Here is a 24,773-nt window from a genome sequence, read left to right as displayed (position 1 = left end):
ACTGCACCCTTTGACACCCCCCAGAGACAGCCTACCACACAGGACCGAAGTGGGGCTCCTAGCCTGGCTGCTGTGTTGTGTACCCCTGAGGGAATCAATGCCCCATTCTGGGATGATGCCTCAATTTCCAATGGATGTTGACACAGAAGGGAAGCTCTGTGGACGGGCTCCGATGTGCGGTGTGATGAGGAATGACTGGGTGTGACTACTTATCTTTAGTCATGCTTAGCTCACACCTAACAGGAGATCCAACAGGGAACTCGGTCAAAGGGAAAGTTGCACAAAGATACCTAGGTGGTGCATCCTGAGCCCAGCTTCCCCAGGTACCCACAGAAAAGGCAGAGGCATTCAGACCGCGGTGTCCTAGACAGGGCCTTGTTCTGCACGCCAGGACACAGCTAAGGACAGAGGTCATGGTGTGACCCTGGGGACACTGGCCACAGCCACATGGGGCAGCAGATGAAGACCCATAGTGAACTATGGGTCCTGAGAGCTGAGCCACGAAGTGGCAGACACCCAAAACACCTTTCAGAGCAACACGTGTGGAGGAGCAGACCCCTGGGACCCCATCCTATAGCAGGGACCCTTACCCTTTACTTCTGCTTGTGGCCTGGAGACAGCGCTGGTCTTACCAATGCCTGGAGAAATACCCGGGCTCTTTTTGCCAGCCTGGAGTGATACGGATGTCCACGAGGTACTGCCCATACTAAGCGGCGCTGTGGGCTCCATCTTTGGGGTGGGACTAAAGGCCTGAGTGGTTGAATGTGACAGCTTGGCTGAGGGAACTTTTGGTGGCACTTCATTCTTGGGAAGGGTGATCAGGACAGAGGAAGTGGCTGGGGAGGACCTGTCGGGGAAGAGAGTGGGCATGAGGTAAGGGTGAACCCAGGAGTCACCCACACACACAAGAAGCCAGTTTCCAGAGTGACCCCAATGCATGGTGGACAATCTACCCTAGGACATCCGCTTGTGGCCCTTGCATACACTGTTTTATTCTGTCAAAGCTGGAGTCTATTGGGAATAAAGTATCCCCCAAATATATTACGCATGGAGCGCCAGAGCTGAAGCACTGTGGAAGGCCCTGACTAGAGCCACAGGCTGGTCTGCACTCGCCTAGTTCAGTATTAGGTTATTCATAGGCTGAACAGTCTAGCCAGGCACCATCTCTGTGCTACCTGAATTCCCTGAGGTAACACACAGGCAGTTACACAGCACCTAGGCAACATGTGGCACCGCTCCAAGCTCTGCCAAGCCTACTCTGCAGAGCCTTTTACCACAGCCCAGGAGTAGCAGCATGGGCTGGAGAGATGGCTCAGCGGTTAAGAGCACTGACTGCTCTTCCAGAGGTCCTGAGTTCAAATCCCAGCAACCACATGGTGGCTCACAAGCATCTGTAACGAGATCCGATGCCCTCTTCTGGTGTGTCTGAAGACAGTGACAGTGTACTCGGCATATATAAAATGAATAAATAAAATCTTTAAAAAATTAATTAAAAAAAAAAAGAGTAGCAGCATATTCAATCTCCTCCTGACCCTAGGACCAGCTCAGGAGCCTCTGAGCACCGAACGGAAGTGGGTTCAGGTAGTCACAAGCCAGGAATGTCCCATCTGGAAATCAAGGACCAACCCAGGATAGACCCTCTTATCTCCCTAGACAGCTGTACTAGACTGAGTGGGGTACCCAAAAACTCACATCTGCTGGGGAGTCGCTGGAGAACTTGGGATGTGATCTTATTCTTAAAAAGTGGCAGTGGGTTGGGGATTTAGCTCAGTGGTAGAGCGCTTGCCTAGCAAGCACAAGGCCCTGGGTTCGGTCCCCAGCTCCGAAAAAAAGGAGAAAAAAAAAAAAGTGGCGGTGCACGCCTTTAATCCCAAGATTGGGAAGCAGAAGCAGGCAGATCTCTGAGTTAGAGGATAGCCTGGTCTACAGAGTGAGTTCCAGGATAGCCAAGGCTACACATATATAGAAGCCTTGTCTCAAAAAAAAAAAAAAAAAAAAACTCAAAAGTGGTGTGTGGAGGATCAGTAGCTATGACCACATTCTAATGCAGTCACACTAGAGTACAGTGGTCAACATTCAAAACACTAATGTTTAGGAGACCAGGTGTGGCGGTGCACACCTGTAATCCCAGCACTGAGAAGGTGAAGCAGGGGGATTTGGAGTTGGAGGCCATCATGTAAATTAGAGGGCTCAAAAACACCAGGACTGGGCTGGTAATATGGCTCAATGGATAGAAGCGCTTGCCCTGATTGAACCTGACAATCCCCAGAACCCTGGAAGGAAAAATCAACCCCATGAAAATTGTTCTCTAACCTCTCAGCATTGTGACATGTCCTCCCAGCCCCTGCCACATCATAATTTTTTTTTTTTTTTTGTTCCCGGAGTGAGGGACCCGAACCCAGGGTTCAGTGGTTCCTGAGCCCTGCCACTGAGCTAAATCCCCCATCATGAGGGGCCCAGGGGTGTGACTCAGTGGTAGAGCCCCTGCCTAGAATCCCCCAGTGAGGGGCTGGGGGCGTGGCTCAGTGGTAGAGCCCCCTGCCAGGTGTGTGAGATGCCCTCAGTTCCATCTCCAACACTCTACAAAAGAAAAAAAAAAGAAGACAGAAGAAGAGACAGAGAAGTAGAGTCCACGCAACAATGGAGTCAGAGATAGAGGGAGGTGGCCTCCAATCAAGGGATGCCAGGAACCTGAGGATGTTGGAGGGAGTGAAAGGCCAGGTGGAGCGTGTGGCCTGCCACAGAACATTCCTACCACTGAAGGTCTCCTGCGAGGGGTGAGTGTTCCCCTTCCCTCTGCACCGTGTGGTCAGTGTGCCAGGCACAAAGAACACTCAGGACTCGGCTCCATTCACACAAGTCATCCAAGGCAGAGAGCCAGGCAGTGTGGCTCCCCACTCTTTCCCTGTCCACAAGACAAGCATAAGGGTTCTGGAGCACCAGTCTAGTGTGGGCCGCCTGCAGCCACCAATGTCTGTAAGGCCACCAGGCCCTCCTTGCCTTTCCTGCCTCTATCCTGTCTCACAGAGGGACAGACTTCTCCATGTCCTGGAGAACATGTCACAGCTACAGCCCGCATCCCTCCCACCTACCTGCTTGGAGCCTGGGAACCAGCTCCAGTCAGCCCCGGCAGGGCCTTCCTAAGGACACTTAGTGCTTGTTCCCGGCTGCTCTCCTGGGCAGGGTTATCCACGACACCAGAGACTTTGCTAGCAGAGGTATTCACCATAACATGGCCCCTACCAGTGGGGACAGTCACCACAGTGGAGGCCTTGCTGGTGGGGGCAGTCACCACAGTGGAGGCCTTGCTGGTGGAGGCAGTCACCACAGTGGAGGCCTTGCTGGTGGGGGCAGTCACCACAGTGGAGGTCTTGCTGGTGGGGGCAGTCACAACAGTGGGGGCCTTGCTTGTGGGGACAGTCACCACAGTGGACCCTCTGCCGGTGGAGGCAGTCACCACAGTGGAGGCCTTACTGGTGGGGGCAGTCACCACAGTGGGGGCCTTGCTGGTGGGGGCAGTCACCACAGTGGTAGAGGGGACCTTGCTGGTAGAGGTATTCACCAGAGGGGAAACCTTGCCACTGGGGGCAGTCACCACAGTGGGGACCCTGCTGGCGGGACTGCTGCTGCTGCTGGCTGGGGCTGGAGAAAGGTTGTGGAAAAATTTCTCTCGGGCCTGCTGCGTCCTAGAGGATGAGGAGGTCCAGGCTGGGGTGGGCGCTGTGCTTGAAGAGTCTGTGCTGGAGTTGAGTTGAGTCTTAACACCTTTTGAAGTTGCTTGGCCTTGGGGCACAGATAGATTAGCGCCTAGAGCACTTGGGGATACAACAGGGCGGGAGCTGGAGGTCCCTGTGCTGCTCTGGGCAGATGATGACCATCCCACTGGGGAGCTGTTAGTCACATGGGTGGTCGCTTTGCTATTCACAGAAGTAGTAGTCACCGTGCTCATAGGTAGCCTGGGCCCTGCAGGGCTCCCCACATGGACGCGGGAGGTAGCTGGCGGCGTAAGTTCAGTCTGGACAAAACCTTTGGCAGCTCTGTTGCCTCCGGCGTGCTCCCAGGCTGCTGTCCTGGCCTTCAGTGGTGTCGCCTCTCCATTTGCCTCCAGAACCTTCTGTGAGACTCCGATTGGCCTGGTGTCTGCGATGCCACCTCCTGGCTGCCTGGAGGCCGGGTTTGACAACTTGGGGCTCACAGAGGTGGCTTCTGAGCTGTGGTGAGTGCACACAAAGACGCCGGGCTCTCCCGTGGCGCGGTAGGCCCCGGAATGCAGCGTGCTGGAACACTGTTTACATCTGCGGGAGGAAGCCACGGAGACTCAGAGCCCAAGCTCTCGCTCAGTCATTCATTCACCTCCTCAACTCATTCATGTCTGCCAAAGCACACACGGCCATACTCCGTTCATCCAGCAAAACGTTCCTTAGTGATTTTAATCATTGTGGGTTGCAGCCTCCACTGGTACGCTTGCCAGGGGCGTGCACGCCACAGAAAGTGCTCAAACATGTCGCCACCTGTGTGCATACATACAGACCACAGTGCACCCCCACTTTCAGGAGTCCAACTGCCACCATGCTCATAGAAGATGGACGTAGGATTCACTCCTTGTCCCCTAAATCCAGAAGATTCTTGGAGACAGGAAGATTATTAAAGGTCACAGAGTTAAAAAGAAAAAGAATCCAGTCAGTGAGTCTAGAGGGACATCCCCAAGGGGACATTAAAAGAGAATATTAGGGTTCAACTGTTCTGTCACCGATGGAAGGCAGATAGGCGGACCATGGGAGCCAGGGGAGGTGTGTGAGCAGGAAGGCGTGCGAGCAGGAAGGGTACACCCTGATATGCAGCAGGAAACCATACCTGAAGCAGCTTCGGTGGTAGAGGCGTCCGTCAGCCAGGTGCCGCTGCACGAGGTGAACGTGCTTGCCACAGACCCCGCAGATGCTGCTGACAGAGCTTCCCGCAGTCCCCGGAGCCTGCAGGGAGGTGTCAGGGGCCACTGAGAGGCAGATGACATTTCCAGCCTCCCACCTCAGCCCAGAGGTGGCCAGTAGATCCCACTTTATAGGCTGGAGAATTGAGGCCCTTGGAGAGCTACCAGCTAGGGCATGGGTATGGCTACACGCTTAGGACCTCCAAACTGGCCTTGTTGGAGAGCAAGAGACTGGATTCTGGAGATGCTGGGGACTCATTGTGGGGCTAGAGACAAACCTTATACTTTATGACACCCCACCAGCCTCTGGGATCAGACCAGTTAGTTCCCTCTACATCCTGACCTGCCTTGCTCTGGCTTCATGGAACCTGTAGTAACTACTAAGGGACAGTAGGGGGCACTCAAGCGCAGCACTGCAGGGCTGACCAGGGAAGAAAGATCCAACCCAATGTCCCTTCCCAACCGGGAAAGAGGACAACAATCTAATAAATCAGCCAGGAAAGGTCTAGAGTTCTAGCTCCATTCCACCTGGATGACTTCCTGGGCCTCAGTTTACCCATCTGTATTATAGGAATCACAACTCTTACCACATAGATATGCTGGATACAGAGCTTGGGGAAGGGTTCTGCACCCTAAGAGAAAAGCCCACACAGCCCTATAATGCCCACTCAATTAAGACATGCTTACGGCCTTTGGGGATGGTCTCTCTGAGCCACCTTCATTCCTCTGAACCACGGGGTTTGTCCTAGCTGGGGACAACGGTAACCTCTGGGTTGGAACAGGCGAGGACAACTTGGCAGGCTGAGACGGGACCTTCTTCTTTCCAGAAAGTTCTTCAGTCGAGTCTGATGAGGGTCTCTTCATGCCAGCCATGCCTCCAACTGGCACAAGACATAGGAAGCAGGGGTCAGGCCAGTCCCACTCAGGGCTCATACCCTCAAAGAGGTCCCTGTGCTCATAGTGAAAGACTTGGGCCTCCGAGGACAGCTGGTGGATGCAGAACTGGAGAAGGGCAACCCCAGGGCACATTCTTCCCAGAAAACCCTGGCCTGACCTGCGTCTCACCCCCTCTCCTAGCTGACAACCCCATCTAGGGTCATGGAAAGGGACTTTTCTGTTTCCAAACCACTAGTCGGGGCTGGCCCTCGGCCCGGGGGGATTCCGGAGATTTCTAAAGCTGTAAGAGGAATGTTATACAGGAAGCCAGGCAGCTCCCCACTCACAGGACTAGGTGAAGACCTGGTTTGTCTGCCCTACCCTGGCCATCCCTGCCTGGGCCACACAGTTTCCATGGCCACAGTAAACCAGGCACTGCACAGCCTCAGCCAGCTACGCCCTTGGGAGCTGAGAAGGGCAAAGAAGGTAGAAAGACTGGGACAAGATATATCTGTGCATCTAGAGGCACAGAGTGGGCACAAGTCTGGCTGGGTGTTCCTTGGCAGGTCTAGGTTGGGGAATAAGGGAGCCGGGGTCTCCTTGGTAACAGATACATCTCCAGGGACCCACACGTGTGTTCTCAGAAAGGTACCTCCCTGCATCACTACCCTTCCTAGGCGCAGTGCTCAGTCATGATTAAGGATAGGCCTGGAGACCAAGCAGGGCCACTGCAGTGTGGGCTGGCAGCCCTGACTGTATCGGGAGGCCTGGTCATGCCCCTTGGCAATAGAGGGCCCGTCTGGATGGGGACTCACTTGGGGACCGGCCGTGGAAGTAGTTGTAATACTGTGACACATAGGTGAGGATGCTCAGCCGGTCTGGAATCTTCAAGGCAACCATGTCCTCAGCGTCCAGCAGGGCTGGGATGCCCAGCTGTTCCTCAGCCACTTGGAAGGCCTGGATAGGGGTTTAAATCAGTGGATAGTAGAAAGAACTACTGCTGGGTCATCAGCCCCCCGAAGAGAGGGCAACGAAGCCTGGACTTCAAGTCCAAGGACTCTTGACTGAAGAGATGGGGGCTAGGGACATGGCTCATCGGTAGAGCCTCTGCCTAGAATCCCCCAGTGAGGGGCTGGGGGTGTGGTTCAGTGGTAGAGCCCCTGCCTAGAATCCCCCAGTGAGGGGCTGGGGGTGTGGTTCAGTGGTAGAGCCTCTGCCTAGAATCCCCCAGGGAGGGGCTGGGGTGTGGCTCAGTGGTAGAGCCCCTGCCTAGAATCCCCAGTGAGGGGCGGGGGGCGTGGCTCAGTGGTAGAGCCCCTGCCTAGAATCCCCCAGTGAGGGGCGGGGGGCGTGGCTCAGTGGTAGAGCCCCTGCCTAGAATCCCCCAGTGAGGGGCCGGGGGCGTGGCTCAGTGGTAGAGCCCCTGCCTAGAATCCCCCAGTGAGGGGCTGGGGGTGTGGTTCAGTGGTAGAGCACCTGCCTAGAATCCCCCAGTGAGGGGCTGGGTGTGGCTCGGTGGTAAAACACCTGCCTAGTATCTGTGAGGCCCAGAATTCAAGTCTCAGTACTGTAAAACAAAATACATAAAAACCTTTTTTAAGAAAATGTATAGCTCCCTTTAGCCCAGGGCAGAGGCACTGACCCATGGTGACAAGCCACATCCTGGTGACTCCTGTAGTTCCCTTCACTAGGCTCCTCTTCCAGAAGCCTCCATGTAGATGCCAAGTCAGGGTTCTTATTCTGCTCCTACATGTGCAGTCCCCCCTCGGTCCCCAAACCACACTCATAACAAACCTCAGATCCCTTCTGACCCACAGAGAAGGCTCAGGCCCTGGCCACTCCCACTGAAGGCCATGTGTGCCCTCTGTGTGACCTCCTCATCAGACACTCCTTTCTCCTGCAGAGTCTGGGCAGGAGAGCCTCTAAGTCCACACTTCTGGGAATCCAGTTTCACTGACTTAGAGGGAAAGACCAAAGTCCTTTTCCTTCCAATGCTCTGTGCCTGCCTCAGACACTACCCCACTCACCTAGGCCCCTCAACTGCATATCCTGCCCAGCACTCTGTAGCCCCAGGGCCTTTGCCCATGCAGTCAGTCACTCCACCCAGAATGACTTCCTGAGAGCATCCACAGACCTGCCAACAAGGCCTCTGTGCACTCCAGCCTCATCTCCTTAAACACAAATTCCCTCTCTCACGCCCAGTGCTAGCAGAGCAGACTCCTTGCTATCCTGGTCTTGGCCACGCATGGCTGTGAGCTTCTGCAGTGGGGACCCCTTGGATAACCAAGTAGAAGGCTCACTCTACCTGAGGAACTCACTCTTTCGTGCATGTGTATGTGCATGTGCATGCGTGTACACATACATGTCCACATACATGTGGAAGCCAGATTTCAAGGACAGATGTTTCCTTCAATTTCTCTCTACTTTATTTTTTTACGCGCATGGGGAGGCACACACATGTTCAAATGTGTTGGTGTACACGTCATGCAGTGTGTGTGTACTGTGTGCCTATGTGCTCAGAGACCTGAGGTTGGCCCCCTCGTCTTTCTCGAACACTTTCCAGCTTATGTATTGATTCAGATCTCTCAATGGAATCCAGTTAACCAGCCGGCAGTCTGGCTAGCCAGCTTGCTCTTGAGGTCCCGTCTCCAACTCCGGTGCACTGGTATTGCAGGACAGCTGCCCCATTCACGTGGGAGTTACACGGGTGCTGGGGACCTGAACTTAGGTCTTCATGCCTGCTCTACCGGCATCTTGCTCACTGAGCACATCCCCAGGCCTTGGCGCTGGGATTAAAGCTGCCACGCTTGGCCCAGAACTGAGTCTTTCACTGTATTTCATGATAATTAAGTTGCAGAGACTACCCTGCCAGGACAGATGAACCATCTCATGCCAACGGACTCAGTTCTCCCGAGAGATGCCAGTGTCAGGGCCCATGCAGATCCCGTTTGCCTCAGAGTAAGGACATATGTGCATCAATAGGGAGAGTTAGGTTGACAGAGGGAAGGGTCTCACAACGAAAGTACAGATTAGGTCTGAAACCAAGGAGCCAAGGAAGATGGTCTCCCAGGAAACCAGGAAGTGGCCTTGTCCACCCCCAAGACCATAAGGACCCACCCTCCCACAGCCCTCCGGGGCCTTGCTCTGCCCTGGGTGGAGCAGAGAGCCCATCCACAGGCAAGGAGGTTGGCTGCCACTGCAGTGAGGAAGAGAGGGGTCCGCAGGGTCTAGGATCCAAGATCAGAAGTTGCTCTCAGAACACTGGCTGCCCAGCTTAGGCCTGGCAGAGGAGCTATGAACAGGACCCCTGGATAGCTCTGTGGAAGGCTCACTCCACTGATAGGAAATGGTCCTTCAGACATGCAGCGGGTTTGGGGCCAGTGAACGTCAGCTGCTCCACTTACCAGCTTGTTGTTCTCATAAATGTTTTCCTTCCGGAGGGCATTGAAGTTTCTGAAAGATAAAAACTCTATGTCAACAACAACAGCCTCGCGGCGGTGGCCCTCAGGAGGCAGAGGCAGGCGGCTCTGAGTTTGAGACCAGCCTGTCTTATAGGATGACCCAGGCTACACAGAGAAACCCTGTCTCAAGAAGCAAGCAAACAAACAACAACCGAAACAAAAAACAAACAACAAGAACAACCAACCAAAAAACCACTTGTGTCAAGCCAGGTGTGACAGTGCCCCATTAATCCCAGCCCTCAGAAGACAGAGGCAGGAGGATCTCTGTGAGTTCAAGGTCAGCCTGGTCTACATATCAAGTATCAGTACAGGGAGGTTTGTGTAGGGAGACATTGTCTCAACAAACCAAAAGACTTATTTCCAAAGCCACTCAACTCTAAGGAAATGGGATCTCAGGGCCATCTTGTCCAAAAGGGGAAACTAAGGCTAGGAGGGCAGCTATGAATTCAATAGGTGTTGAGCAAATATAAGGTGGGCAGGTCTTGACCTGTGGCCTGCTATGACCATAATGATACCCCCGCCTGGGCACTGGTGACCCACAGTGAGTCCCTGGCTCAGCCCTCACTTCCAGCCCCTAAGGAGGCTGATCCCTTGGCTGGCATTCCTGCCCCCATCAGAGGTAGCTGCAGACTAATCCAGAGAGGTACAGCCACCGGCCCAAGGTGGTCCAGCCAAGACACAGCTCAGAATAGACCCCTTTCAATGGAAAAAGGACAATGTGGTGTGAACACGAGAGACCCTGAGGCAGGGAACAAAGCTGACATACAGAGGGTTGGAATGCCCCAGGACTGCCCATATTTCAATTCGGTCACCGCTTATATTTTCACAGCACCTCCTGCAGAGGGTGCTGTTCTGACCAGCTCAGGAGCACATACTTCTAGATGCTCACAGGTCCTGTGGGCTGGACACTGTGATCGCAAAGAGGCTTCGGGCCACAGGAAAGACACTTGGCAGGAGGCAGGGCCAACCATTCCGTCTTTCATTCGTGGAAGAAAAGGTGTTACTTGGTGTTCCCCAGGTACCCTCACTGGTCCCTGGGAGAGCTTCAGAAATGAGTCCATATGTGACCATGAGGTCCTAGCAAGTACCCAAGGTGGGACCCCAAGCAGCCTGGACAGTAGAATTTTATTGGAATGGCCAAGGATGCCACCCACTCAGTACTCATTGGGCTCCAGACTCCATGATCATGCCATAACATGCCCTGACATGCCCCAACATGACACACCATGAAAGCTGCCTTGCCCGAGCCCTGTGTGGACAAGAGAGGTCAGCCAGAGCCTGCTGGCATCCCAGGGGAAGCTGGTTAGAGGGCGACTGTCCACCCATCCACTTGCGGTCTGTGGGTCCCAGGAGACAGCTGCTGCCACTTGAGTGACCTACATTGTTGGGGAAGCTTCCTGGCACAGAGGAAGGGTCTCTGACTGGACGCCGTGTCCTGTTTCTTAGAGTCTGCCTCTGGCAGGCCACTTCCCTTGGGACCCCAGTTTCCCTGGCTGTGAGGAGAGCACAGCTTCTCAGCCCGAATCCTTTGTCTTTTCTACTTCTTTCTACTTAAAATGTGTATTGCATTGTAGGTATTTAGCCAGTGTGCTTGTGAGTGAACAGGCCTTGGTGTTCCATGCATATGTGTGGAGGTTGGAGTACTGTAGGTTCCCATCTACTTCTGTGTGGATCCTGACTGAACTCCGGTCATCAGGCTTGGCAGCAAGCTCCTTTGTCTATTGAGTCAGCCCAAGCGTGCCCACCCCCGCCACCATTCCCTTTTTTTGGTGGCAGCGCTGGGAATTGAATTTAGTTTAGGCCTTCATACATGCTAGGTAAGCATGTTACTACTGAGCTATATTCTCGGCCTTCTGTGTACGTGTGTGCATATTTATTTGTGCATGTGGAGGTCAGAGGTCAGTATCAAATGTCTTATTCAATCCCCTCCACCATACTTTTTGAGACGCTCTCAGGAGCGCTCCTGGAGCTCGCTGATTCAGCTGGGAGGGCCAGTCAGGGGGCCCCAGAGGTCCTCCAGTCTCCGACCACCACCCCAGCACTGACATTACAGAGGCCTCTACACCTGCCCTTGTCCGTGGCCTCTGGGCCCCGAACTCAGGTCCTCACGCACGCACAGCAAATGCTTTACCACCTGAGCTATCTCTTCAGTCGCTCCTCCCTTTCCCCTTCCTTCTCCTCTCCTTCTCCCCCTCCCTCCTTCCCTGAGGTGTGGGGATAGAATTTAGGCTCTCATCCATGCTAAAAACACCTGGTACCACTGGGCCCCATCCCAGCCCCAAATTTAAGTTTTATTCAGGACACTGCTCGGCCAAATGGGACAGCCATGTCCCCAGGACACAGGCATGTCTCAAAGAGCAAAGAGGAAAAGTTTTGGGTGTCTACGGGCCTTGCCCAGTTCTATGTCATGAGGACTCTCAGAAGCCTAGGCTGTAAGCCCATTTTATAGACCAACTAAAATGAGACCGATCGGTCCTGCCACACGGGGTGAGGGAGGGGTTATAGTGTGCCCCCTCCCTCCTTACAAAAAAACTCCCCTTCAGCTCTCAAGCCAGCCAGCCAGCTGCCAGCTGCCCGGCCCTTCAGGAAACTCTCAGCACTTCCGGCCAGGACCACCTCCAATAACACATCCCAGATGCCAAGACCACCCGCACGGCAAGAGGGAAGCCAACAACTGACAAATGGCAGCCCCGTTAGCGTGGGTAGCCACACCATGCACCTATGTGGGCGCCATCCACCTGAGCCCGTCCCCAGACGCAGGGTGTTCTTGGACTGAACAGCCATGTGAGTGCACCCAAGAGTCCTCCAGCCACACTGGTCCCTCCCATCCCCCACCCACTTTGAAAGCACAAGCCCTTCTCCGGAGACCAGGGTCACTGACCTAAATGGCTACTGCTAGGAGGCTGGTCAACAAACTGTGTTTTGTTTCCAAACAGAGGAGGAAGAGGCAGCTGCCGGCCTCCTGCTTCCACCCCTGTCCACCCAGGGAGCCCAGCACCTCCCTGAAGCTCTATTTTGTCATCTAACCTACAGTTCCAGGCACACCAGAGCCTCGCTGGCCCCAACAGTGCAGCCACACTCTGAGAAGGGGCACAGTACCTAGATCGAGACAGTACCTAGATTCATTTCCAGCTAACTCTCAGGACCAAGTGTAAATTGTTTCCCCAGGCCAAAGAGGTCTCCATGACTACATGGAACCACCCTGGCCAGTCCCTTTCCAGTCATCACTGACACCAAGCCCAGCCTCAAACCGAGCTGTTCCCTGTCTCCACCTAACGCACTTGCCAGGGTCCCCTGAGGACACTTGGGTCTCCGAGTGGACAAGTGTATGCCTTTGCTTTCCCATCCCCTGAGCTCATGTCTCCCTTGGCGTGGGGTACGGACGGCTCCATTTCTGTCCCTGAGTTGCTCAGGCCTGACTAATTGTGCCAAAAGGGTCATCTACCAGAACTGCCCTAGAATACTTTCCCATCATTATTGTTGTTGTTGTTATTATTATTGTTGTTGTTGTTGTTAATAATAATATTATTATTAATATACAAGACACAGAGAGTGACGTGCCTGCTTCAGCCCTTGTGTAGACATCAGGGGACAGCTTTGCAGAACTGGTTCTCTCCTTCCACGCGTATGTGACTCTGAGAATCAAACACACCGGGTCTGTGGAGAAAGCACCTTTACCCGCTAAACCTTCTCTCTGGCCCTGGAGTTCGAGTGTGACTTTATTTATTCATGCTTTTAAAGATTTGTTTATCTTATCTGTTTCTTTGTTTTGTTTTATTGTTTGTTTTTTTTTTCTCAAGACAGGGTTTCTCTGTGTACCCCTGGCTGCCCTGGAACTCACTCTGTAGACCAGGCTGACCTCCAACTCGGAGATCCTCCTGCCTCTGTACTGGGATTAAAAGTGCCTGGCCTTATTTTTATCTTGCGTGTACGGGTACTTCGGCTGCACACATGTCTTGGTACCACAAATGTGCAGTGTTCTCAGAGGCCAGAAGAAGGCCCTGGATCCCCTAGAACCAGAGATATAGACAGTCGTTAGACACCATGTAGGTGCTGGGCACTGGACCCCTGGTTGAGTGCCAGTGTTTCACATAGCCGGAATGGCCTCAGAGTCCCTATGTGGACAAGGATAACCCTGAACTCCTGACCCTGTTGCCTCTACCTCCCAAATGCTAGGATTACAGGTGTAAACCATGCCTTGGAGCTCTGACTGAGCCTACCAAGTGGGGGCTGACCACCCCTACGGGAAGCCTCTTCATGGCCAGCTTCCTGGAAAGCATAGAGGGTTCAGCACGGGTCCAGCATCAAACTCCAAACTGAGTACCTACAACAGGTACTTCAAAGCTCTTGAAGCCTGAGGCAGGGCTTAGCTAGCACAGGCTAGATTCCCTAGCTAACTGTGCTAAATGGTTTTGATGACAGAGGCAAGACTCATCTGGGAAGAGGGAACTCAGTTGACAAAATGTCTCCATCAGATGGCTTGGAGGCAGGCCTGTGGAATGTTTCCTAGATTAATGACTATGTCATAGCCCACGATGGACTGTGACCCGCCCGCCCCCCTCATACACACACCACACACACCCTGAGGAGGTCGTCCTGGGTGCTACAAGAAAACAGACTGAGAAAGTCATGGGAACAAGCCAGTCAGCTGCACTCCTCCACGGCTTCTGCCTTAGTTCCTACCTCCAGGTTCCTACACTGAGTTCCTGCCTTGATTTCCCTCAATGACTGTGTGATCAGAAAGAATTAGCCAAATAAGCCTTTTCCTCCTGTGATGGTTTGAACGGGAATGGCCCCAGTAGGCCCATATATTTGAATACTTGGTCCTATGGCTACTTGACAGGGATTAGGAGGTGCAGCCTTGTTGGGGTAGGTGTGTCACTGGGAGTGGGCTCTGGGCTTTCAAATGATGAAGTCAGGCCCACTGTCTCTCTTCCTGCTGCCTAAGGATTCCGACAACGTAGAACTCTCAACTCCTCTAGCACCATGTCTGCCAGCACGCATGTCTCCATGCTTCCCCCCCGCCCCCCATGCTGGTAATGGACTAAACCCCTGAACCGTAAGCCAGCCCCGATTAAATGCCTTCCTTTGTAAGAGTTGTGTGGTTATGGTGTCTCTTCACAGCAGTAGAACACTGACAAGACAGTTCCCCAAAGTGTTTGTGGTCATGTTTTATCACAACAGCAGAAACCCGAGTTAAGGCAGTAGCCAAGGACAGCCTTGAACTTTTAAGTGTGGTGAGTACCAGCATATGCCACCATGCCACATTCTGGAAGCTGTTCTTGCTAAAAAGCACTGTTCCTCACACGGGCCCATGCAGTGAGCACAAGTGGGAGCAGGTCCCACACCTCCACCTTCATTCTCCGCCATTGCTCTCTCCTTTACTTTGGGCCAATCATCTGCTGACTTCCACACGCACGCGTTCTAGATGGGTCCGTCTAAAATCTGGGGTAATTATCTCTTCTCCATACACGGCAGCTGAAGACACAGAACCAATGTATCTGCTGCTGACTTTTACAGTCCTATTCTAGACCCCAAATCCACCTGAGGGTCTACATCAGTGGTTCTCAGCCTGAGGGTTATGACTCCTTTGGGGGTCATATATCAGATATCCTGAATATCAGATCTTTATATTATGATTTTTTTAAAGATTTATTTATTCTATGTATGTGAGTACACTGTAGCTGTCTTCAGACACACCAGATGAGGGCATCAGATCTCATTGCAGATGGTTGTGAGCCACCATGTGGTTGCTGGGATTTGAACTCAGGACCTCGGGAAGAGCAGTCAGTGCTCCTAACCACTGAGCCATCTCTCCAGCCCCCTATATTATGATTTATAATAGTAACAAAATGACAGCTATGAAGTAGCAACAAAAATGATTTCACGGTTTGTGGGGATCAGCACAACATGAGGAACTATATTAAGGGGTCGCAACATTAGGGAGGTTGAGAACTTCTCCCCTACAGTTGTGCGGCAAGAGAATCCTGGGACCAAGAGGCATGTCCAAACCCCGGGAATCTCATCCTGAGATCGGCAGGAGTAGAATTGCTCACCCTTGCCCTGGGCCTGCATGTCCTGGTGCTCGTAGCCATGTATCCCCCACCCTTGTCTTACCAGAGGTGGTCACGTATCCTCTTTAAGGTCATGTCCAGCAGCACCTAGAACTCCTCCTCATGCAAATGAGGCATCCCCATCACCCTGGCCCTCGTCAATGATTACACTCACCCCAATATCCCCTGCTCAGCCCCCAAAGGTTTAAATAGCCCTTTGTTCCCCTTAATAAACAGAACCAGCTCTCCGAAGCTGTTCCCAGGTATGCGTGTTCTCTACCAGCTCACTCACTGCCAACCAGGATCCTCCATGCACCCACCCTTAATGGTTAAGCTTTCCTCCCTCCAGTCCTAGGGCTGGCTACCTGGCTACCGTGAAGAGGCGAGGAGGATACAAGACATACAAGAGTGTCACAGGAAGGGGTTGGGGATTTAGCTCAGTGGTAGAGCGCTTGCCTAGCAAGCACAAGGCCCTGGGTTCGGTCCCCGGCTCCGAGAAAAAAGGAAAAAAAAAAAAATTCAAGAGTGTCACAGGACAGACACATGCCCCAGGAGAATAGTCGCCCACTGAGAACCAGTGCATCCCCAGAGCAGTGACGACTTCTTCAGACCATCCTGCAGACTCAGAGCTGAGATGATTAACCAGATCCCACCTTAGCCAGGGCTGCTTAGCTACAGACCTCTTACCTCTACCCTGCTCTATTCAAACCCCAAGCTCTAGTCAGCATATGGAAGACAAACCGATCAAACCCTTGCCCTGCTGATCACTGTCATCCACCTCTACCCACTGAGACAAGCAGTGACGCCTTGTGTGGCAGGGCTCCCGAGGCAGGGGTCTAAAATACCAATGCTACTCTCCCCGAAAGGTTACACTGAGGGCCTCCGAAGACGGCTCAGCTGAGAAAGTCTTTGTTCAAAAAGCACAAGGATCTAAGTCCAAGCCACGGAACCGATGTAAAAAGCCAGGCAGTGTGAACTTGTAACTCCAGTGCCAGGCAGGTAGGGACAGGAGGCTTTCTGGGGCTTTCTGGCCAACCAGTCAAACTTACTTGGTGAGCTCCAGGCCAGTGAGAGATTCTGTCTCAAAAACAAGTAAGGGCTGGAGAGATGACTTCTGTGTTTGAGAGCACTTGTTTCTCTTGCAAGGGACCTATTCAGTTCCCAGCACCCACGTGGTAGCCCACAACCATTCATAATTCCAGCTCCAGGAGATCCAATGAGCTCTTCTGATCTCCACCAGACATGCACACGGTACACAGACATACATGCATACAAAACACTCATACATATAAAATAAATCTCTAAAAATTTTTAAAAATAGGGCTGGAGAGATGGCTCAGTGGTTAAGAGCCCCAATTGCTCTTCCAGAGGTCCTGAGTTCAATTCCCAGCAACCACATGGTGGCTCACAACCATCTGTAAAGAGATCTGATGCCCTCTTCTGGTGTGTCTGAAGACAATGTACTTATATATAATAAATGAATAAATTTTAAAAAAAATTTTTTTTTCTTTTCTTTTTTTCGGAGCTGGGGAACGAACCCAGGGCCTTGCGCTCGATAGGCAAGCGCTCTACCGCTGAGCTAAATCCCCAACCCCTAAAAAAAAATTTTAAAAATAAAAACAAGGGCCACAGTGCCCAAGGTACAATGCCCTGTAGGTACACTCTTGCACACACACACACACACACACACACACATGTAACACACACACACATACACACACACACATGCATATGCAGGGGCATGTATAGGAGCATGTGCAGACTTGGAAACAGGGTCATCCCAGATGTGATCAGGTGAACATGGGGTCCCTGGGGTAGCCTGACCTGAGGTTCCTGTGTCCCTACGCTGAAGGACTGGGACAGATACCAAGGCCGGAGGATTGGACTTGGACAGAGACACACACAGAGGCAGGAGGGTGTAAGGACATGAGAGACCACAGCAGGCTCTACACAAACCAGCAGAAAGATAAATGTAGCCTCTCCCAGAGCCTCAGAGCCCACATGGCTGGTCTACTCCACAAAGTTACAGCCCCCAGTTGTCAGCCTCACAAACACTGAGACTGGGTCTCCCTGAACACACAGCTCAGCCTGGCTTGGAACCTACTACACCACCCAAACCTACCTGGAATTTGAGATATTCCAGCCTTCATGCTGGGACCACAGGGATGCAGTGTTTGTTAGATTCCTTTGTCTGAGCGCACAAGCGAGCTCATGCATACACGTGGGGGCCAGACATCAACCTAGGATGTCATTCCTCAGAAGCTGTCCATCCCCTGGAGACAGGGTCTCTCACTGGGGCCTGGAGCTTGCCAAGTAGAACAGGCTGGCTCACTAGCAAGTCCTGGGAGCCTCCTGTCTCCCCCTCCTCCTCAGTGCTGGATTACAAGTGTGCACTGTATGTGGGTGCTGGGGACTGAACAGGGTCCCCGAGCTTACAAGGCAAGCATTTTAGTGGGCATGCCCCTCCCCCAGCCCCTATGGTATTTCATTTCTGTGGAGTATAGAGCCACCCACCAGTGTAGAGATGGGCACATAGCCCAAGGCATGAACAACCAGGCAGCCACCCATCAAATACAATGACCTCCAACCCTGTGAGCTTTGGCTCTGGAGGAAATCAGCCTCCAGTCTCCTCCCCCACCTCCCCCCAAGGACCTCAGGGGATCCTTTGGGAATAGTCCCCGCCCAGCCCCTGCCCTTTCTAAATTCCCCCATAACTGACTTCATATTCATTTATTTCCTGGAGGAAAAATCAACTATGCAGGGGTAGGCACCAGTCTGGGAGGGGAATTCCCAGTTCAGTGCTATTCTAGGTGAACCCGGCACATCTGGAGTTAATCCCACTGGCAAGAAGGCAGAGAGGCTTAGAGAGAGAGGCCTGCAATTCCAAAGTGGAGAAAGGGGCTCAGGGTAAGTATGAGACCCAAAGGAGCAAGGCCAATGACTGGCAGACTAGCTGGGAGACCTGGGAACCAGACACAGGGAACCCAGCACCAGGCTGAGTTGTCTCCAGGGAGGGAAGGTAGCAGCCCCCTCCCATTGCCCTGGACAGTTTTATCCGGAAGGCAGGGGCAGGGGTCTGGGCAGCTGGCCTCAGACTGGAGAACAGAAGGCCTCTGTGCCCAAGCAGCTTCCTGCTGGCTGAAGCCTGTGTGGGAGGGAAGGTCAGCTGGCCTTGCCTGGTCCACTCTCAGCTCTGGCCAGGGAAGCTTCAGGGTAGAGCACACCCTGTGAAACCAGGAGAGTCTACAGTCTCCACAGAGTCAGAGGCACCTACCCAAGGCATCCCTACAAAGGCTACTTCTAGTGGTGGCTCTAGGGACCTTGGGGACCTTCAGGTCACCTGGCCAATGGTCAAGAACTAGAAGGGTCCATAGAACTCTGACTTTCCAGCAGGTGTGGTGGTGCATACCTACAATCCCAAACTCTCACGGTCTAAGGCAGGAGGATTGTCCCAAGTTCGAGCCTCTCTAGGTTATGTAGTGAGTTCTGGATTAGCCTGCACTATATGTCAAGACCCTACCTCCATATAAACAACTCCGACATTGGGATTTGGGGTGAGGTGCAGAAGCCCTGCGTTCCATCCATCTCTGGCCCCCGCATACATGGTGCATAGTAGTGCACACCTGTAATCTCACCACTCAGGAGACAGAGACAGGAGGAGCGGGAGTTCAAGGGCAGTGTTTGGCAACATAGTAAATTCAAGGCCAGCCTGGACCAGAGGAGACCAGTTCAACAAAAGAAAAAGAAGGCAGACAAGGTAATGCCCACCTCAATCCCAGCACTGGGAGACAAAAACAAGCGGATGTCTATTAGTTTAGGGCCAGCCTGGTCTACACAGTGAGTTCCCAGCCTACACAGTATGTTCCTGGAATGCATAACGAGACTGTGTCTCAAAGAAGAAAGGGGGGAGGGGAGGGCAGGCATGGTGTGGCAAATGCCTTTAATCCCAGTACTCGGGAGGCAGAGGCAGGCAGATTTCTGAGTCTGAGGCCAGCCTGGTCTACATCAAGAACTCTAGGACAGCCAGGGCTACAGAGAAACCCTGTCTGAAAACAACAACAAAAAGATGTAGAGAGAAAACTGCAGGTTGGCAAAATACCTCATCTGGCCAAGGCTCTGACAACCCAATTTCAAGCTCAGGGTCCCATAGGGCTCTCCTACCAGAGGTGGGAGCTTCCCTGAGGCCCCTTCACCTCTACGCTCAGACCCACAGGATCCTATGCCCCTGACCCCATGGCCCAATGGCTGCCACTAGTGAGGCCCAAAGGAAAGCTGACCACCCTGTGTCTCCCCACTTGGGCAGGGCAAGACTGGGCTGCTGGGCTGGGCGGCTCCCCAGCTCTCACCTGGCAGGGTGGCTGCGTTGCGGAAATGGTCCTTGTGGGCAAGAACCTACTTAAACCCTGTGGAAAACCCAGGCTCAGAGGTGGAGCAGAGGCACGTGGCATGAGGCAGGGAGCTGGCCCAGGTGGTGTCACTACTGGTAAGCCTATTTCCTCAGGTCCATGGGCCTAGCCACTTGGGAGGGACAGAGACAGCACACGTGAACTCATAGCCTGCAGCCTGGCCCCACCTGGCTGGCTCCATGCCCAGGCTTGCTCCCTCACAGCTGTGCTCCACCAAGGGCCACCGGAAGCACACTCAGCAGGCGGGAGGAACCTCTGAGGTCAGACAAAGGAAAGGACTTCCTGGTAGCAAAGCTAAGGACAAGGAGACAGGATGTCCACCTTCCTGCTGCCTTCAGGGGGGTCTTCAGGAGAAGTGGGCTAGAGTGCTGGGGTACAGGGACCTGCCCCCCAACCCTGCCAAGATCTGACTGACTGAGGGGCTCCTCAGAGGGGACAACTCCTCTCTACCTGTGGTCCACCACATTTTTCCACTCTTCCTGGTTGGAAAACTTTTCCACCCAACTTGCAGTGAGATGAGACATCCCCACCCTCCTACCCCCCCCACCAGTGAGATGAGACATCCCTCACCCTCCTACCCCCCCCACCAGTGAGATGAGACATCCCCCCCCCCCCATTCCCCCTTTTTTTTTTTTTTCAGAGCTGGGGCCCGAACCCCGGGCCTTGTGCTTCCTTGGCAAGCGCCCCACCCCTGGGCCAAATCCCCAACCCTAATTCCCACTTTTTAAACACACACACACACACACACACACACACGCTTGGAGGAAGAGATACATGAAATACTGTGCACATGTGCAGGTAAAATCCCAACTTTTGGGAATCAATCTCTCTCCTCCCATCATGAGGGTGAGTCCTGCAGATCCAAGGCAGGCCATCGGATTTGGTGGCAAGCCCCTCTACCCATTGAGCCATCTCGACAGCCCACGATGGGGGCTTTTAATGCTTGGATTCACATAAGTCCCTCCTCCTGTACTGGGCCACACTTTACACCAGTGGTTCTCAACCTTCCTAACACTGCCCCCTTTAACAGTCCCTCCTGTTGTTGTAAGCCATAACCATAGAATTATTTTGTTGCTACTTCATAACTATAATTTTGCTACTGTTAAGGAATCATATCTGCGTTTTTTTTTTCCAATGGCCTCAGGCAATCCCTGCAAAGGGTCCTTTGGCACCCCTCCCAAGAGGACTGCAACCCACAGGTTGAGAACCACGGCCTTACAGTCTCATCAGTAATTGTGACTCCTGCCAAAATCCCCACTCCTTTCCCACCACTGCTATTGCCCATGTCCACACCCAGGGATAACCTGTCCTCAGATTCTCAAAGGCCAGGCATCATACTCGCTACAGGGTTGCGGGGAGGGGGGCCCAGGGGCGGGGCTTATCTCTCCCAGCTTCTGAGAGCTCCAGGGTGCCTGTCCCTTGGCTCAGCTCTCCACTCTGGACTCCCTAGTTCTGTCACCTTCAAACCTTTTCCAAATGCACACAAGCTCCTACCAAACTTCTACCCCATCTCCTGAGCCCAGGCCCCATGCCCTTATCTGTAGGTCGCCAGCTACATAGTAGCCACCTCCATGTCTCCACAGAGCATTAACTAAGAGACTGGAACAAGGAAGTCGGCAGTGTGAGATAACCCTCTCAGAGTGGAGCTGAGCGGGCCCCTCTTCTTCCAGCCCCTTTCCTGCCATCACCTTGAACTTCTGACTCTGAGACCAGGAAGTTGCTCCCTGCACTTTGGCGACTGAGATGACCCGACACCATATACAGTAGGTGCTCAACTAGATAAACGAGCGATCCTTTAACACTTGCCCATGCCAGCACATACATGCGCACACAAGTACACACACAAGCGTAAATAACCATACATCTCTTCGCGGCTACCTCTCCTCCTCTTTGGGGACTATATGTCAGGCCACGAGCACACACATGCCCTGCCTTGAAGCAGAGGAAATCCCGTATCTGGGAAGGCCCTGTCTCTGTGCAGTTAGTTACCAGCTGAGGCTGCTAGGCCAGCCAAAACCCAACATCATCATCTCCTCCACTTGGGGACTTCTCACATAGTTCTCGTCTAAGCTCCCTGCTCTGGGTCATCATCCAGCCTCCCCTCCCCCGCCCCCCAACCCCGGGAGAAAGCTGACTACCCACGTTTCCATTCCAAGTCCATTTTCCAAGGTCCACATCTCTGGCCCAGCATCCATCAAAGCTCAGCTCCCCAGTTCCCATAAGCCTGATGCCCCCTTGAGCTCACACCATCCACCTCCCCGAGAGTGACTGAGGCTCATGCAACGGGGCCCTCCCAAGAAGCTGGGGGGGGGTGTTTCATAACCACAGGGCAGAAGACTACTTCTTGCTCAAGATTCCCACTTCCTGAGCCTCGCAAAGCTTGGCACAGGGAGTTTGATAGGACCAGGCCTGGCTCTGCCTGACATGCTGGGCGACCTCAACAATATGTGTTTCTTTTTACTTTTCTGAGCCTCAGTTTCCCCCCATCTGCATGGCAAGAAGCTGTGACTGCAGCTGGCTGAGGCGGGCTCCACAGGTGCTGCCTGGAGCTTCACTCAGCCTTAAGACCTCCTTGGAAAACACTCTCAGAGCAGCCAACTCTGGCTCTAGCTACCCTGTACGTGAGAATGCTTTTCTCAGAAGAGCATGGGTAATCTTGTCCTATTCCAGGACTCTGGTCACCAGCCTAACAGAGTCTGCCTAAGTGTTTGCTAAGTGAGTAACTAATAGAACAGTTTCAGTTGTGGGCCAAGGTCCTTCAACAAGACAGAGCTAGCTTGCTTCCCAACTTCCTATGCCAAGACTCTTCCTCTATCCCTGTCCTCTCCTACAACTTCCAAGGATGGTGGCCCAGCCTTCATTGTCCCCTGTTACTCTAAGGTGATAAAAGGCGTGGGCTACCCACTTTGATTGTTTTCCTAACAATGCCTGGACAAAGGGGCAGTAATCTCACTAGAAGCCTCAAGTGGCCCTGATCTTGGGGCTGGACCTCATACTCCCAGGAGCTGTTCCTTTGCCCTTTCTCAGGGAGCTCAGGGAAGGCGGACGCTGCCCTGAGTCACCACTGACTAAGCCGGCTGGACAGCCCACGTCCTGGCCCCTGGCCCAGCAGCATTTGATGGCCTGCTACTTGACTGCCAGAGTCTTGGGGACCACCAAATAGGCTGTACCTGCAGGTCTCTGCACTGCCCCGGGTGGCCCATCTAAGAGGGGTGTGTCTGAAACCTCTGACCCGGATCCCAAGGCAGGCGTGGCCTCAGTTTCCCGTTTGCAGCGGCACTTGAGAGCCCAACAGAGGGGTCAAAGAGCACTCACATAAGGTCTGGCCGGTGTCGGTGCAAGATAGCGCAGAAGGCCAGGCCATCGCGGAACGAGGTAGTCATGTTGGTGATGCTCACGTCCCGGTAGCCCTCGCACTGCTGCCGGCACCATTCTTGCAGGGCTTTGATGGCGGCCATGCGGGCGGCAGGACGGGCTGGCGGCTCGAGGAGTTGGCCACAGGCCCTGCTAGGGCCCCAGACGCAGAGGAGGCCCGGACCCGCCGACCACCAGCCCGGCTGGAAGAAGAGAGCTCCAGCAGACCGGCGCCCCACACTGCAGCCGCCTGCGAGGCCGCCGGCCCTGCCCCCTGGAGGCCCCGCCTCTTCTGACCCGCCCCCCCAAGATCACGCCCCCTGGAGGCCTGGCCCGCCAGCTCCATACAGGCTCCTAGTTCCGGCTGCACCGCCCCAGTTTGTTCAGGCCACACCCACGCCCCAGAAAAGATACGCCCATACAAGACCACGCCCCCTCTTTCCTGGGACTTGGAGAATTGGGGCCCGGTACTCTGGGCGTCGGCTCCCGCCTTGGCCTTCAGCCATGACTCCCAGCAGAGGCGTCGGGGTTTTCTTTTCTTGTTTTCCTTGAGACCGGGACCTCTGTAGCTCACATTGGCCTCTAGCTCATTATATAAGCAAAGATGACCTTGTGCTTCTGATTCCCCAGCCTCCAACTCCTTTAGTGCTGGGATTAGTCTTGTGCGCCACATCACGCCTGGTTTATGCAGTGCTGGGTTCGGAACCTGGGGCTTCCTGCATGCCAGGCAAGCATACCACCAGCTGAGCTACGCCCCCAATCACGATTATCTTTCTTACTTTTAGTTTTATCTTATCCATATGGGCTTCTGCTTGAACGTGTATCTGTGTACCACTTGTGTGCCTGGTACCCCAAGAGACCTGAAGAAGACCCCATGCTCCTCTAGAACTGGAGCTGGAACTGCTTGCTCTGCCATGTGGGTGCTGGAACCTAAACCCCAGGACCAATGGAAGAGCAGCAAATGCTCTTAACTACTGACCCATCTCTCCGGCCCAAACCCACCACAGTTTTCTTTTATTGGAAAAAAGAAAAGTTGAGTCCAAGCTGCCTCAGCTGGTCTTGAGTTAACAGTTGAGCTGCCATCCTCCTGCCTCAACCTCTAGAGTTGGCAGCCTGTTGACAAATGGGAGGGTAGAGGCTAGGAGAAATGTAACCTCTGAGGAGGAGTGACCCTGTTTCAGGGTCTACAAAGCTGTCTGGTTTGAGGCTGGTGGGGAGCTTGGTGGGTAGAGTGGTTTCCCATCATACAGGAACTGTGCGTGATGCCACACCCCTGAAATCCTAGCACTCAGCTGGTAGAGCCTGGAAGATCAGAAATCCAATCTCATCCCTGACACATAATGGAGTGCAAGGCTGACACGGGCTACCTGAGACCCTATCCCAAACTGCAAAATGCTGTCTGTAGTTTTCTGAAGGGAAACTTCACCCTCAGGGGTGCCAAGCTGGCCAGAATAATTCCTCTCCAGTCACAGAGGAATTGGAGGCTGTAGGGGACTCTCCAGGGGTCTCTCTGAAGACAGGAGACACTTAACTTCCTACTTCCAGCCTCTGAGGATGCCAGGGTGATTAAGGAAAATACCTCTCCCAGGTCCTCAATTAGAGCCAGGGGCTGCCCTGAATGTTGTTTTTGTTTTGTTCTGGTTTGTTTCTGAGATGGAATTGCTCTGTAGCCCTGTCTATCCTGGAACTCACTCTG

At 53.4% G+C, this 24,773-nt stretch overlaps 1 protein-coding gene across 1 annotated transcript in view; it reads right to left on the bottom strand.

The window, feature by feature from the left end:
- Positions 1–23,345, bottom strand: part of Micall2 (MICAL like 2) — a 28,828-nt gene extending 5,483 nt beyond the window's left edge. Inside the window, exons 1-7 of the mRNA XM_032886937.1 lie at positions 23,039–23,345; positions 9,208–9,256; positions 6,619–6,760; positions 5,615–5,808; positions 4,855–4,970; positions 3,093–4,295; positions 591–847 (exon numbers count right to left, since the gene is read on the bottom strand). Coding sequence (XP_032742828.1) covers positions 591–847; positions 3,093–4,295; positions 4,855–4,970; positions 5,615–5,808; positions 6,619–6,760; positions 9,208–9,256; positions 23,039–23,181 — 2,104 coding nt within the window. The 5' untranslated portion in view covers positions 23,182–23,345. The remainder of the gene's footprint in view (positions 1–590; positions 848–3,092; positions 4,296–4,854; positions 4,971–5,614; positions 5,809–6,618; positions 6,761–9,207; positions 9,257–23,038) is intronic.
- Positions 23,346–24,773: the final 1,428 nt, after the last annotated feature.

Source organism: Rattus rattus, chromosome 16 (assembly GCF_011064425.1).
Source record: "Rattus rattus isolate New Zealand chromosome 16, Rrattus_CSIRO_v1, whole genome shotgun sequence".
In the NCBI taxonomy this organism is placed as follows: domain Eukaryota; kingdom Metazoa; phylum Chordata; class Mammalia; order Rodentia; family Muridae; genus Rattus; species Rattus rattus.
This window is presented reverse-complemented; position numbering and strand designations above follow the sequence as displayed.